Genomic DNA, 14,910 nt, shown 5'->3' with positions numbered 1-14,910 from the left:
TGTTTCTCTCAGCTATTTTATGCTGAACTTGTGAAAAATAATTTCCTCTCTTGACTTACATGCTGTATACATGAAAATTGCTCATTTAGACACTATTTTTTTTAAAAAAAATCATTCATTTTATTTGTACGCTGCTGCTTTTCTCCCCAAAAATCATGCTCAAAGTGATTTACAGCAAAGAAGGAATGATACATTTCAAACAAACACTACACAAACAATTTCATAGTAACATGTCAAAACAATAACACAGTAATAATTTCATGATAACATAGCAACGCAAAAATATAATAACATACAAAAATAAATAGAACAAGATTACTTAAACAACATGCAGCATCCAATAGCAAAAATAACAAGGGAGTGTCACTGTTTCACTTCAGTCCTAGAAACAACCCTACCATGATGTTGCTCACAGTCTCCTCTTCCTGCAGAAGCTTCTTACAGGGCTTCCAAGTACAAAAGGTGGGGTGGCTGGAAACACCTTTCATATGATGATATTCTAATATGCATGCAGAATTATTTGAAATGTGAACTTTTGACAGTTCTCTGTATTGTATGGTTTGTGGTGACTTTGCTGAAGGTAGTAACCACAATTATAGGTTTCATCCTTTTCAAGGGCAATCCGTTCATTATGTACTATAATAAAACATAACTTTATGTAATATAAATCCACTTGTTTGTACTTGTTTTTACCAACCCTAAATGTCTGTGTGCACTTAACAAAATTCCAATATAATGTTATTGGGATAAAGGGCTTGATCCAGTGGGACTTAGTTGTAGGTAAAGCTGCTACCAATTGTGCACACTGCCTTTCTCAACCGTGGGTCCCCAGATGTTGTTGTATTCCACCTCCTATCAGCCCCAGCCGTCACATCCTAAATGGTCAGGGATGGCGAACATTAGGGGATCCAAGACCAGGAAAGCCTGGTCTACCATATATTATATGAACAACGAGGATCAGTTTCTGAAAGGGCTATTGATCATTCCATCATTCGTTCCCCCTGCCCTTTGAAACAAGCCAACAGAGTCTTTAGGCACCACCTGCTGTTTTGCCAGACTTTCTTCTTGAAGCTTTATGTAGCTTTGATTTTAAATCTTCTCTTGCTCATAAAAAACAAAAGAAACCTTCAATTAGTTTTTAGGGATGTCAGACACCCAAGAGGCGTGTTAATCATCCTGGCTCTTTTGGTTTTTTAAACAGGGATACTCTGTTTACCGTTTTCACTCGTTAAAACCTTTTCTAAAACCTTCTCTTATATAGACAAGAAATCGTTTTGAAGGGACAAGATCAGAAGTCGAAGATCTCATGAACAAAATCAAGCGAAATCCCCTGGAGCATAAAAGAGCAAACCAATTTGCAAAGGAAGGCTACCTTTATGTGCAGGAGAAAAGTAAGATATTTGCTTCCTTTTGTGATGGGAGGTTTTGGAAACTAATTGTGAAGGTTGCTCAGGGTGACCATACATTTGATGCTCAGGGGAAAGGATTTGGAATTGCCTTTTGTTTTCTGTCAGTTGATAAGTATGTCTGGGCTTTGGGAGGGAAATCTCTGATGTTTAGTAATTGTTGTAATTTTGCTTTTTAAAGTGTGCTGTGATTTTACATATGGATTAGATAAAATACGGTAAATATTAAATACATTGTAAGTCAGTTGAAGAACTTTTAGTGTTACAGGTGACTGCAACTTATCAATAAATAATAATTTAATTTATTCACCCTGAGATCATCTGATGAAGGATAGCATGCAAATAACAAGTGATAACTATAGTAATCATTTTGATGCTCAGCTCGCATTTGGGGATTTTACCTTAGGTTACTACTGATTCCCCCCCCCCCCCCAAGCTGTTCACCTATAGTTCCTTAGGATCCACAACAGTCAGGAGTAAAGTTAATATAGTTTTGTGCACACATTTCTTATTTTAATTCTGTAGGTTTCCCATGCTGTCTCTTTTGTCCTTTGTAATTTAAGAGCTGTAATATGCTATAAGAAGTTGCCAAAAGTTTTGCTGTTGAGCACTTTGAACAAATACTGAAATAGTTAGATCAGTGCAGGTGACAATGCTTGGGTATATGATCATACAGTCCAGTTCCTGGTAGCAAACTTGCTGCCTTGTTTTGAACCATTGGCAGTTTCATACCATTTTCAAAGGTAGCCCCACATACAACATATTGTACTGATCCAGCCATATATACTACCACTGTGATTTTTTAAAAATGAAATTGCTGAATGCAAGTTTTTTGTTGTTTTTTTAAAAAGCAAATGGGAATCACAAATGTGCAACAGGAAATGTATTTAAGAAAATTATGAATGTTAGTGTTAGGTTTAGGTTTCAGAACAATGGGTAGCCAGAGAACTTTGAGCAAAAAAATGAGCTCCTTGAGTTCTGCAGCTCATGCATTTTTGCATGCAATGCTTTATTGTAAGATGTAGAACAGTGCCTGTTAAGTTGTGGGTGAACGTATCAGACGGCAGAGCGATTCTTCAAACAGCTCTTGTTTATTCACAGGCCAGAACAGAAATGAACTGAAGGGTTCAGCCAGCCTGTTTATATAACTGTAACAACTTTCTGTAACTATCCAATCACTGAACGTCACTTTTGATCCCTTATTTGCATATGTGGACCTGAACTATCTACAGTATCCCCCTGCTGGCCCAGGGTGAGAACTTCAGTACATAACAGTGCCCTTTGGGAGTGGAAGATGCCTTCCATATGTGAAAGGGCACCCTTGGGATCCAACCAAACGATCGTACAGAGTGTTTCCTTTTTACCACTGCAGCCCACTGCAATCCCTTTAGAAACACTCCCACATTTATAAGTCTCTGCCCACATTTCTCCAGATCTCCTATTCTTACTTCTCACTATTGTTCTTTGTTTTTATTCATTCCCTTCTGTAAACGCAGATGGGTGAAGGATAACTCGTAAGATTTTGCAGAGATCTTTTCAGTACAAAAGTTTGTAAAATAGATTCAGAGCAGAAATGTATGTAAATGGAAAAGTATGTATGTTTAAATACTTCTAAAGCTGAGCATTTCTGTTTTGTTGAAGGACCTGCACCATTTGGGTCCAGCTGGGTAAAACATTACTGCATGTACAAGAAGGACACTAAGAAGTTTACAATGATACCCTTTGAGCACAGGTCAGGAGGAAAGATTGTGAGTACATTTCACATTTCATTGTACTTTGTGCCCTGTATCTAAATGATGAGAGATAAGGCATGCTCTATAGTTCTTCTCTGTGTAGTTGACATTTTTTGTTTTAAATATAGTATGGTATAATAATGAAATGATAAGAATTCTGGAAAAGTTCTAGGGTTGGGTTGTAAAGAGCAGAGGAGATGCCATCCCAAAATGTTCTTATTTTATCTGCAATATTGCATTAATGCCAAAGGGATTAAAGTTTAGTTTGAGAATAACTAGCTAAAGGTAAAGGTAAAGGTACCCCTGCCCGTACGGGCCAGTCTTGCCAGACTCTGGGGTTGTGCGCCCATCTCACTCAAGAGGCCGGGGGCCAGCGCTGTCCGGAGACACTTCCGGGTCACGTGGCCAGCGTGACATCGCTGCTCTGGCCAGAGCCAGAGCCAGAGCCGCACACGGAAACGCCGTTTACCTTCCCGCTAGTAAGCGGTCCCTATTTATCTACTTGCACCCAGGGATGCTTTCGAACTGCTAGGTTGGCAGGCGCTGGGACCGAACGACGGGAGCGCACCCCGCCGCAGGGATTCGAACCGCCGACCTTTCGATCGGCAAGCCCTAGGCGCTGAGGTTTTACCCACAGCGCCACCTGCGTCCCAACTAGCTAGGGAAATGCAAAAAAGTACATTCATCTGAAAAGTTTTTTAGTAGCTTTATGTTTACTTTATTTTGTAGGCTTTCTGTGTCTGTAATATCTGGAACCTTTCAACAAATTCAAAAATTCAGATTAGGGCAATATGTTCATAGGCTAGCCAAAATATCATGAAATATTTTGAAAGCTTTTGAGTTCTACAGAACTCTTCATCAGGCTAGATAGTAAACAGGGTAGAGAGAAAGGAAAAAGTTGTCTTATGGTGAAGCTATGGAGTCTGCATCTGGTCACAGTCTTAAGACACCATGTGTGGTAATGATAGGAGTAGCAGACAATCAAATCAGGGTCTGCAGGCATCAGGTTGTACTTAGGGCTGCTGGGAAGAAAGAAAATACAGTGGTTGATTTCCCCCATATTTGAAACTGCAAACCAAGCACATCTGGCATATCACTTAGTAGAGCCTCATTTGAATGTCTACTACCTTGTGCCTTGTACCATCTTAAGACTGTGACCGGATGCAAACTCCATGGGTTGTATCCAGTGAACTTGCAAAAATTATATAACAGAATTTTCCCTGCCTCTTCACTCTTCATGCCCCCTCCACACCAGCTCTAAAGGGTTAGTGGGATCCCCAGAACAGATCTATGAATGCATAGGGGAGGAGAGGGAGGAGAAGTCCTTTCATTAATGAAACAACTTTGTTGGATACAACCACGTGACTCTCCATGGCCTTCTGATAGCAACAGTCTTTCTTTCTGTGCCCCTCTCTCATTCTCATTCCATAGCTCAGGGTAGGGTGACAGATGTCTCAGCTAGATCACCCTCACATCCGCTCAGGGTGGGGAATCCCAGGCCTGGGGACCAATTGTGGCCCTCTAGGTAGGACTCTTATCTGATCCTCAAAACTGTCTCTTGACCATACCCCTCACCAGTCCTATTCTGTACCCAAGTGTGTTTGCCTGGTTGCAACTTGAATTCTATTCAAAGGGCCCACTCACACTTGCCTATGCTCCTGGGTAAAACACTAAAAAGAGAATGCAGCCCTTTGTCTAAAAAGTGTTACCCAACCATGGTATACTTATAGACAACCCACGTTGGAGGTACACCTGATGGTGCATTTTGTGTGTGTGTGTGTAAAGCATGTTTGAATCCAAGAGGTCATCGATACTGAAGAAGACTTACATAAAGAAACTGAATGACAAGAATAAGTAAATTTCTGTGCACATCAGAATCTAGAAATTGCAATATTAAATAAACATATGCTACCTGATTTATGATTTTTCTTTACGTTTTTAATAATGCCTCCTATATTAAAGGTTTCATATAATGAAATTTTTCAGGGTGAGCTGGAAGTCCTTCTCCTTAAGTACTGTACCAAAAGGAATACTGATACTATAGATAGGCGGTTCTGTTTTGACATGGAAGCACTAGATCGGTAAGTTGGTCAGGTAAATATTAATATTATGTTCCCATATAATGCATTTAATCTCAAGTTTTTCAAATGCACAGAAGTAAAACAAGGAAGTTATGGCTACCAACAAGGAAAAATTGATAGCTGTCCTGTGAGCATTTCTAGCCTCCAAGCAATTTTTCACGGTCCATAAGATTTGCAATTTGATGGCATATTTCTTTCTTTAATGACCTGGTGTTGATTCCCTTTTTGCATGCTGAGCTGGGCAAAGAGGTTTCAGCCTCTCTGCAAATCCCCAGTGTGACTGGAGATAACGATATCACCCCTGTTCATGAACAAGACAAAGCTGAGGGAGTGGGCTGGGAGGCACCTTCTGTGTACAGTGGTGCCTCGGGTTACATACACTTCAGTTTATAGACTCCGCTAACCCAGAAATAGTGCTTCAGGTTAAGAACTTTGCTTCAGGATGAGAACAGAAATCGTGCTCCGGCGGCAGCAGGAGGCCCCATTAGCTAAAGTGGTGCTTCAGGTTAAGTACAGTTTCAGGTTAAGAATGGACCTTCGGAACGAATTTAGTACTTAACCTGAAGTACCACTGTATTTGTTTTTGTGTGAGCAAGAGAGACATGTGTCTTGTGTAGCAGTGAGTGCAAGGTGCCTATGGCAACTTTGGGCATACATTCGTACCTCAGAAGTCGATTAGAATCTATTCTGGAAGTCCGTTCAACTTCCGAAACATTCAACTTCCAAAGCGCAGCTTCTGATTGGCTGCAGGAAGCTCCTACAGCCAATCAGAAGCCGCAGAAGCCCCGTTGGACATTCGGTTTCCAAAAGAACGTTAGAAAACTGGAACAGTTACTTCCAGTTTCCAATCGTTCGGGAGCCGAAACATTCGACCTACTTGCTTTGACCATACCTAGTGCTGGCATGAAGCCCTCAGTGCCTCCCCGCTCCCTAAATAGACATATCAGTTTTATGGCAGTAAAGGACAGCTGAATTCATTTATTCCAGTTTTTGTGTATTTGTGTTTTGGGTTTGTGAATACAAGCGTGGAATCTCTTATGAAAAAGACTTACTTGAACCATAACACCAAACAAGTTTAAAGCATGCCACTCCTGGATGCCTGCTCACCTTTTCACCTGGTTCACCTTGTAGCAACTTACATATTTATTTAGAAAGTTTATAGGCTGCTCTTTAGCAAGAAAGCTATAAAATCACAATAAAACATGTAGCTGCGTCACCCAGCCATAAAATAAAATGCCAGCGCAAAACCACGTCACTACAACAAACACTGAAAAAGGCCTGGGCTAGTAAAAAAACACACCCCAAAATGGTGCAATTATGGGAGGGGAATTAAAAAAATGGGGTACTTCAACAGAGGAGGCCCTTAAAGCAGTCACCATCCAGTTCATGGGCAGGATCTAACAGCAAGGCCAACAAGTCTGATCTTAATGTGCAGATTACATTTATGCAGGATGAGGCAGACCTTCACGTAACCAGATCCTGAGCTGTTTAAAGATCAGAACCATAATTATGAATTGCATTCCAAAATGGTTAGGAAGTCTACTGTAACTCTCTTAAGAACTAAAGTTGTGTTCTATGTCTAGTCCCACTTAATAACTAACTGTGTTGCAGTATTTTGCACTAACAGTTGTTTGTAGATAGCCTGTAAAGGCAGCCCTATGTTCGTTGTAGCAGCGTAAAAATGATGTTCAGGATTTCTAATAAGTTTGTGTAAAATGGGATCAAAGGCTGCTCATTTGATCTTAAGCACTTTTTGAACTTTTTGAACTTTTTGAACTTTTTGAAATTTAAACAAGTAAGACAGGTAGATTCTTTCTTGTGCCCCTGATCCACATAACACTAATGCAACTAGAAATAATACTGCATAACAATTTTTTGAACTATTGTCCTGCCTGTTCCCCAATCCTTTTTGGTTTGACTATTGTATCTTCCCTCTAATACTTCTTTTAAAATAAGGGTTATAGTGGACTATATTACATGTCAACTTCAAGGATATTTGATGGTTTCAAACATGCCCATATTGCTTTTGTAGAGTGCCTATGATAATAATTTAGACAGGATTATTAATGTTCATTAGAGATTTTAAAAATTAATTATTTACCTTCATTTGTGCTTTGGTAGACCTGGTATGCCTGTTACCATGCAAGCATTCTCAGAAGAGGACAGAAACCAGTGGTTCGAAGCCTTAGATGGAAAAGAAGCTGTAAGAAGAAAACTATGATTTTTTGTTGTTGTTGAGATGGCAAAATATTACAACATAGACCAACCTCCTATTTCTTTATGCTGTTAATATAGGTTGAGCATTGTCACAGCAACCTGGTTTGCACACCACATTAAAATCTAGTTAAAATGAAACTGTGGTTTAATGTGAATCCACAGACAAGACAGAATCTGGCTGATCAAGATGTCCAAACCTGGATTTGTGCTTTGTTTCTCTGCAAACAAACCACAAGCCCAGGTTTGGAATCACAACAAGCCAGCCTTTGTCCTGTTCCCTGGTGAGGAAGTAGCAGCAGGACTGGGGAAGGAATGGAGTTTGAACTTCTCAGTGGTGTGCTCCAGTAACCTTAAGCCATAGTTTGCTTGTTTTTTTAAAACTATGGTTAATGCAGTGGTTCTCAAAGGGTGTGGCATGCCACACTGATGTGGCCGGAGAGGATGGCAACTGTGTCAGAAAGTTTCAAGGACAATTAGTATTCAATTTTTGGGAATGATTTATGTTTCTTATGTAGCTGCATTGTTTTATACTCTCTTGGTGATCGTATTAGAAAGTAGTTGTGTTCTGTGTTTTAAATTAAGCACCTCTAGATGTTGTTTCTTTTTTGTTTTCTAATGTGTTTCTTATCGATAAAAAATTCAGTGTCGTGTGAGCAAAATTTTATTCTGAAAGTGTGGCCCAGAGAAAAAAGTTTGAGAACCACTGGTTTAATTTGACGTGTGACTACAAGTGCTGGGTTGACTGATCCTTAACTTCCAGTACTGGTGCACCATAATTTTTTGTTGGTTATGATGGAACAGCCCACTTCCCCTGTTTAGCAGGGAAGATATTGATTATTTTTTCTCACTCCCCCCCCCCCCAAAAAAAAAGAAGGCTGCATTTGAGTGTACATATATTTTTTTCTTTCTCTCTTTGCCAGGTGTTTCTCAATTTGAACAGGGCTAACATAAAAAGAGAAGGAAGTAAGTACTTGTCTTCAGTTGTAATTTTGTTAAAAATTACCTTGATTTTAAAGAAGCAACAGTTATAAGTTTGAGTAAGCTTAATTTTGCATTTCTTCCCATTATTAGTCTTTATATTGTTGTAAGGGAAGTGTACTATAGACCTGAGATATTTTCAAACTGTTTCTCCTTCTAGGTGCACAGTTGGATAAGCTTGGGTTCACAATTCTGAGAAGATGCATAAATGCTGTTGAAACAAGAGGTAATGGCAAACTCAGTTCAAGGTTGTGTTTCATGAAGGTTTATTGGTTGAGTTTAGAGGCAGAGAGTGATCGTCAGAGCTTTAATAGGGATTTCGGTATTATGAGAGGGAAAAGTGCTAGAAGACAAATGACAATACATTTTGGGGGGAATGGGTATGAGTTTTACAGCATTTGTCATAATGGATCATAGTATTCATATACCATGGAATAGTCCTTACAAGAACCATGCACTGGTTCCAAACTTAGAAACCTAAGGTTTTATTCCCAGATGTAGCAGCTTTGTTGTGATGGAAGATAAAATGTGTGTGTGTAGTTGTGTCTGCATATATTCTTATTATGGTTGCCAGATTGCAACCTGGAGATTCACTCTTGAAATCTACTGGGAGGGGATACAGTGGGAGTGGATGCACATAGCGGTCTCTGTTACTTGGGATCATGCATCAGAAAATATTTATTTTGGGCTTAGTTCATGTGGCTTTACTGTCATTCTACTTTGCCATAGCTCTTGTCAATGCACCACCAATTTACATTTGAAGATGGGATAGAAGCACTAAATAGGATTTCTGCATACCTAATGGAATATTAAGTTGACAAGCCTAACCAGGCAGCTCTTTGGGCAACAGCAGGATAATTTTTAAGTGTTAATTCTGCATTTTTTAGATTATGTGGATCAGATCTTCTTATTTAAACATTTCTCTTTAACCGCAGAAGCAAGCATTAACTTGAATTCAATTATAAGAGCCAGGTATAATTAAAAAGTATTAAGTCAATTTGAGATTTGCATTAAATATTTCAGATACCTAGTCTTAACTTGGGGCCCAGTGAATCAATGTGAGATTCATTTATTTCACTGTACTTTTTGACATGCACTGTATATCTCATCACCTTCCCTTCATGAGGCTGCAGTATCTTCTGACCCTTTGAAATACTATAAGGGCATGAATAGTTAGACAGTTTAATTCCTCTTATTTGGATTTTCCAGTAACTTATCCAGATCAATTTTCAAGGGCGCGGGGGGAGCTTCAGTAACCATTGATCTAGTATATAGCATGATGTGGCTTAACATCTGTAGGACACAACTATCACTTGCCCTTAAGCATCTAACACAGAACAGCTTCATAAGAATTCCATACTGATTTATGTTACGTTTTAACGTGGTGAATAGTGGCAGTGGTAAAAGACACTGTTTATGCAGCTCAGTCTTACCTGTATCCACATTCATTATATATTTTATATGTTTGGTGTACATTTTTCTTTCCTCCTTTTTAGAACTTATTAAGTTTCTCTGACAAACATCTAGTATACATTTTGTGAAGATAGAGGGCAGCAGTAAGCTGTCATTCTTTGTATTTCTGTAGCAAATGTATATATGCTTCATTCGTGAGAAACTGGGGGGAAAGTTCCCGATGGAGAAGAAATGTGATTTATCCAGCAGATAGGTGGTCTTTTATGCAATGAATCATAAAAACCTTAAAGAATAGTTTTGTAGGATGTCAGTCATATAAACATTTTGATCTTCAAAATGTGCTTGTAGTATATTTAACTTTACTGTCACAAACTAATGCTCTTTAAAAAAAAATACATACTACAGGTTGTTTTTGATCCTCTAAATAAATATTAGAATATTCATATGTAAGCCTTTTGCCTCAAAGTTACCAGTGGTGCTCGGGAGATACAAGATAATAAAAGACCTCAAGCGTATCTGTTAGGGAGGAGAATTTACAGTAAAGGTAAAGGTACCCCTGCCCGTACGGGCCAGTCTTGACAGACTCTGGGGTTGTGCGCCCATCTCTGGGGTTGTGCGCCCAGGGGCCAGCGCTGTCCGGAGACACTTCCGGGTCACGTGGCCAGCGTGACATCGCTGCTCTGGCGAGCCAGAGCCGCACACGGAAACGCCGTTTACCTTCCCGCTGGTAAGCGGTCCCTATTTATCTACTTGCACCCGGAGGTGCTTTCGAACTGCTAGGTTGGCAGGCGCTGGGACCGAGCAGCGGGAGCGCACCCCGCCGCAGGGATTCGAATCGCCGACCTTTCGATCGGCAAGTCCTAGGTGCTGAGGCTTTAACCCACACCACCAAATAAATGGTAAGGATTGTCACATTTAACAGCAGTCTGAAACAGAAATTTATTAGGTGAAGGTTTTCATCATACGTAAAGACTGGTTTAAAAAAGAAGAAAGTGATAACTCCTACATGTTGTAAGTGTGGTCTTGAAGCTGGAAAGAAGGGTGCTACTGACCCTACTCTGTATTATACAACCCTCAAGGAGACTTGTACAGAGTTCCATCAATGGCCATGGATTTGTTTTCTCAATGTTAGAAATACCCTGTTTCCAAAGAATGCTACTAGTAGCTGAACAAAAAATGTGCTGTCTTTTATACTAAGTTTCCTACTAATATTTCTGGCTGAGATAAAGTCAGCAACTGGTTCTTACAGCATCCTCAATTTTTTGAAAGTAAGTTACCTTGTGATTAAGGTTCTTTTATTGCTGGAATAGATATGATAGATTCTCCCAATGCCTTTTCCTTTAGGTAAGTGGGGGAGGTGGCAAGGGACAGAATTTGACTGGGGGTGTGGTGCTTGTGGGGATTAATCCCCCATGCTGTTTCTCAATAGAAATCACCCCCCAGCTGCTACAAGATAGGTACACGTAGTGTACCTGCCTTCTATACCACCAGCCAACGATCTTAAGGGACCATTTCTATTGGGCTATAGTATGGTAAGAAAGGGTTAAAAATCCCCCCACCCCACCAATTAACATGGCTCTTCATGCAATTTTGGTGGATTTTTCAGCTGCTATAGTCCAAGAAAAATATGTTGGGAAAGTCCTACATCTGTTCCTGTGTTTGGCTTTAATATTCAGCATATTAGGGAAGATACTTAATAGCTGCCATCAGATACTCTTAGAATATGTATTGGGTTTTCAGAGAGTACCAAGTTATTGTGCCAGGTAATCATGTGAGTAGGAATTAAAGAACCTTTTAATGAGGGTGAAATAGGAGAGCGCAAAATATGGTCTGAAGCTCAACATCAGAAAACTGGCTAATAGAAGGGGAAGAAATGGAGGCAGTGAGAGATTTTACTTTCTTGGGCTCCATGATCACTGCAGATGGTGATAGCAGTCACAAAATTAAAAGATGCCTGCTTCTTGGGAGAAAAGCAATGACAAACCTAGACAGCATCTTAAAAAGCAGAGACATCACCTTGCTGACAAAGGTCCATATAGTTAAAGCTATGGTTTTCCCAGTAGTGATGTATGGAAGTGAGAGCTGGACCATAAAGAAGGCTGATCGCCGAAGAATTGATGCTTTTGAATTATGGTGCTGGAGGAGACGCTTGAGAGTCCCATGGACTGTAAGAAGATCAAACCTATCCATTCTGAAGGAAATCAGCCCTGAGTGCTCACTGGAAGGACAGATCCTGAAGCTGAAGCTCCAATACCTCATGAGAAGAGAAAACTCCCTGGAAAAGACCCTGATGTTGGGAAAGATGGAGGGCACAAGGAGAAGGGGACAACAGAGGACAAGATGGTTGGACAGTGTTCTCAAAGCTACCAACATGAGTTTGACCAAACTGCGGGAGGCAAGAGAAAGCAGAATTGCCATTACACAGGGGGCTGGCAGCAGTGACCGATGATGACCATTGAAACCGGAAGGGCAGGAAGACCAAGGCCACATTCACACCATACATTTAAAGGGCTATGATACCACTTTGAACATGCATGGCTTCCCCCAAATAATTCTGGGAGTTGTGGTTTCTTAAAGTTGCTGAGACTCTTGAGAGTCCCATGGACTGCAAGAAGATCAAACCTATCCATTCTTAAGGAAATCAGCCCTGAGTGCTCACTGGAAGGACGGATCTTGAAGCTGAGACTCCAGTACTTTGGCCACCTCGTGAGAAGATAAGACTCCCTGGAAAAGACCCTGATGTTGGGAAAGATGGAGGGCACAAGGAGAAGGCGACGACAGAGGACGAGAAGCTTGGACAGTGTTCTCAAACCTACCGGCATGAGTTTGACCAAACTGCGGGAGGCAGTGGAGGACAGGAGTGCCTGGCGAAGAGTTGGACATGACTAAACGACTAAAAAACAACAGCAACATCATGTATATTTTTTCAAAAAAAAAATCATTATTATGTCTTACCTATTGTAATTAATGGTTGAGGGGCTGCCATCTAACCAATTATATAGTTACCTATTTAGAGTTTTCAGTATGACTATTGTGGTATGGTTCTATAGTAGTGCATGTTCATATGGTTCTTCAGGCTTGGCCTGGATCCTTATTGTGGTATCCACTGAAGTCACCAGTTTCTTGAGTCAGCATACTTGTTCTTAATGTCTGTAATGTTAGCAACTCAGAAAATCAATACACAATCAGAGCTGCAACTTTTGAGACGTACACAAACAATAAGCTGAATTGGTTGTCAAGAATGTTTTCAGCTCTTTGAGATTCTTACTGTGCAGTTTTGTAGCATTAAACCTAGTGATGTAGCAGGCTCTGTATCAGCATCTAACTTTCCCTTATGCATTAAAAAAAGTTTTGGGTTGCAAATGACATGAAAAAGTGAAATATCTTCCTTTATCTCATGGTTTCCCTCCTTTATTTTATTAAATTTTAAACTGCCCTTGAGATCTAAGTTGAAGAATTACACTTTCCTAACTGTTTACACCAGGCGTGCAGAACCTATGGGCAACATGCTATTGGTGAACTACAACTCCCATCATTCCTGGCCATTGGCCATACTTGCTGGGCAGGCGGGAGTTGTAGTTCAGCAACATCTGGACAGTCAAAGATCCCCCACCCCTGATTTACACTATGTAATGCCATCAAATTTTTGATTAAATCTCAAGTTCTGCTTTGTGGTTTCATTATCACTTGGATTTATGACAGGAGCTGTATGTATACTACTGAGGGCTCATGAGCCAGTCTTGGGCTTGGGGATCCTATAAAAGCCAGCCTGTTTTATTAAACTAATAGTACTAAGAGGAATGAGAGCGAGTATTCTGCAAGGTAACCAAAATTCTGTCCAGGTTTCTGGGGTATGACATCTTGTAGACTTTACTTTGGAAATCATAGCTATGTGGATTTGGTTCATTTGACAAAGGTATGTTGATGAGCATATGTGTAGCAAGTGACAAACAGTTTCAAGAGTTCATCTATAAAATGCAGGCTTAGGAATGGAGATGGTAGGACTTGTATGATACTGCCCTGCACTGTGATAACTCCATTCCCCTAGATGGGGATGCTCAGAACTTTGCATAAGTAACATTGCTTAACAAAATCAGAGTCTGACAGTGATCAATAATATGTACAGAAACATCTTGAAAGTACAAATAGCCTAGATTTCCAGTTTCTGTCTCTGGACTTCAGAGAAGGCTATTCATAATTGCTGCATAGAAATTGCAATTGTTCCATTACTCAGTCCTGTTTGGTTCTTTGGGCAGTTCATGCTGGATATATTAGGAAGAGGAATGTGATGGTATAAATTATACAAGTACTTGTACAAAGTATCATGTGTGTGTGTGTGTGTGTGTGAGAGAGAGAGAGAGAGAGAGAGAGAGAGAGAGAGAGAGAGAGATTGATTGATTTTCTACTGATTGAAAAGTGGTTATTGTGGTTTTGGTACACCCAATCATATCAGTGATAAAACAATGTTTAATGGGGGGGAAATGTAGTTTGATCGTACTCTTGTCTTCAGAATGTATCCACATAGTTAAAAGTACTTCCAGTTAAATCCTTCTGGGCTTTGTGTTGCATAATAATTTTCATGAAGGCATCAGACATACTTGTAGATGAATATTAACACATGCCTCAGGCTTTTTATTCATATATGGGTGGTCGGTTTGCCACAAGTTTTGTTAGTACTGAAGTGACAGGAAGACAAATCCCATAGAAATTACTATTTTCTGTTAAAGTAGGCTCTTTATAGTTAAGAGATGCCTGTTTCCTTGCTACTGGTATCCTTCTCTTTCCTTCTTGAATCTTCCCCCATTTTCCTTTTGTCACCTGGTTTTGTGGGTGAGAATTCCAGCTCAGCTGGTGGCAGATTTGGAATGGGTGTTGAGAGAGAGCTGGTATGTTATATCTTTAGCCATGTTATAGGAAACAATGTGGTGTTAGCAGTTGGTGAACAGTGAGCCAAATCTGACCCAAAGCCTGACAATTGTTGACCACTGCCTTGTTCTTAGGAGCTTTCTCTGAATTGGTTATTTTGCTGTGTGCTGGAACTGAGGACAAATTACCCATACGTTACAGCCTAGACCATCCAGA

The 14,910-nt window shown here is 40.1% G+C and overlaps 1 protein-coding gene across 2 annotated transcripts in view; it reads left to right on the top strand.

Annotated features, from left to right (window-relative positions):
• The window catches only part of ARHGAP10 (Rho GTPase activating protein 10), a gene marked incomplete at its 5' end in the record, with an annotated part of 100,998 nt that overhangs the window by 40,472 nt on the left and 45,616 nt on the right, over positions 1 to 14,910 (top strand). For both annotated transcript variants that reach the window (XM_083755633.1, XM_083755634.1), the window contains 6 exons: positions 1,262 to 1,391; positions 3,048 to 3,154; positions 5,126 to 5,220; positions 7,342 to 7,423; positions 8,358 to 8,400; positions 8,576 to 8,641. In XM_083755633.1, coding sequence (XP_083611759.1) covers positions 1,262 to 1,391; positions 3,048 to 3,154; positions 5,126 to 5,220; positions 7,342 to 7,423; positions 8,358 to 8,400; positions 8,576 to 8,641 — 523 coding nt within the window. The remainder of the gene's footprint in view (positions 1 to 1,261; positions 1,392 to 3,047; positions 3,155 to 5,125; positions 5,221 to 7,341; positions 7,424 to 8,357; positions 8,401 to 8,575; positions 8,642 to 14,910) is intronic.

This window comes from Podarcis gaigeae, assembly GCF_964106915.1.
Source record: "Podarcis gaigeae genome assembly, chromosome: 9".
Taxonomy (NCBI): Eukaryota; Metazoa; Chordata; class Lepidosauria; order Squamata; family Lacertidae; genus Podarcis; species Podarcis gaigeae.
Note: the sequence above shows the minus strand (reverse complement) of the source record. Positions and strands in the feature narration are given on the sequence as shown.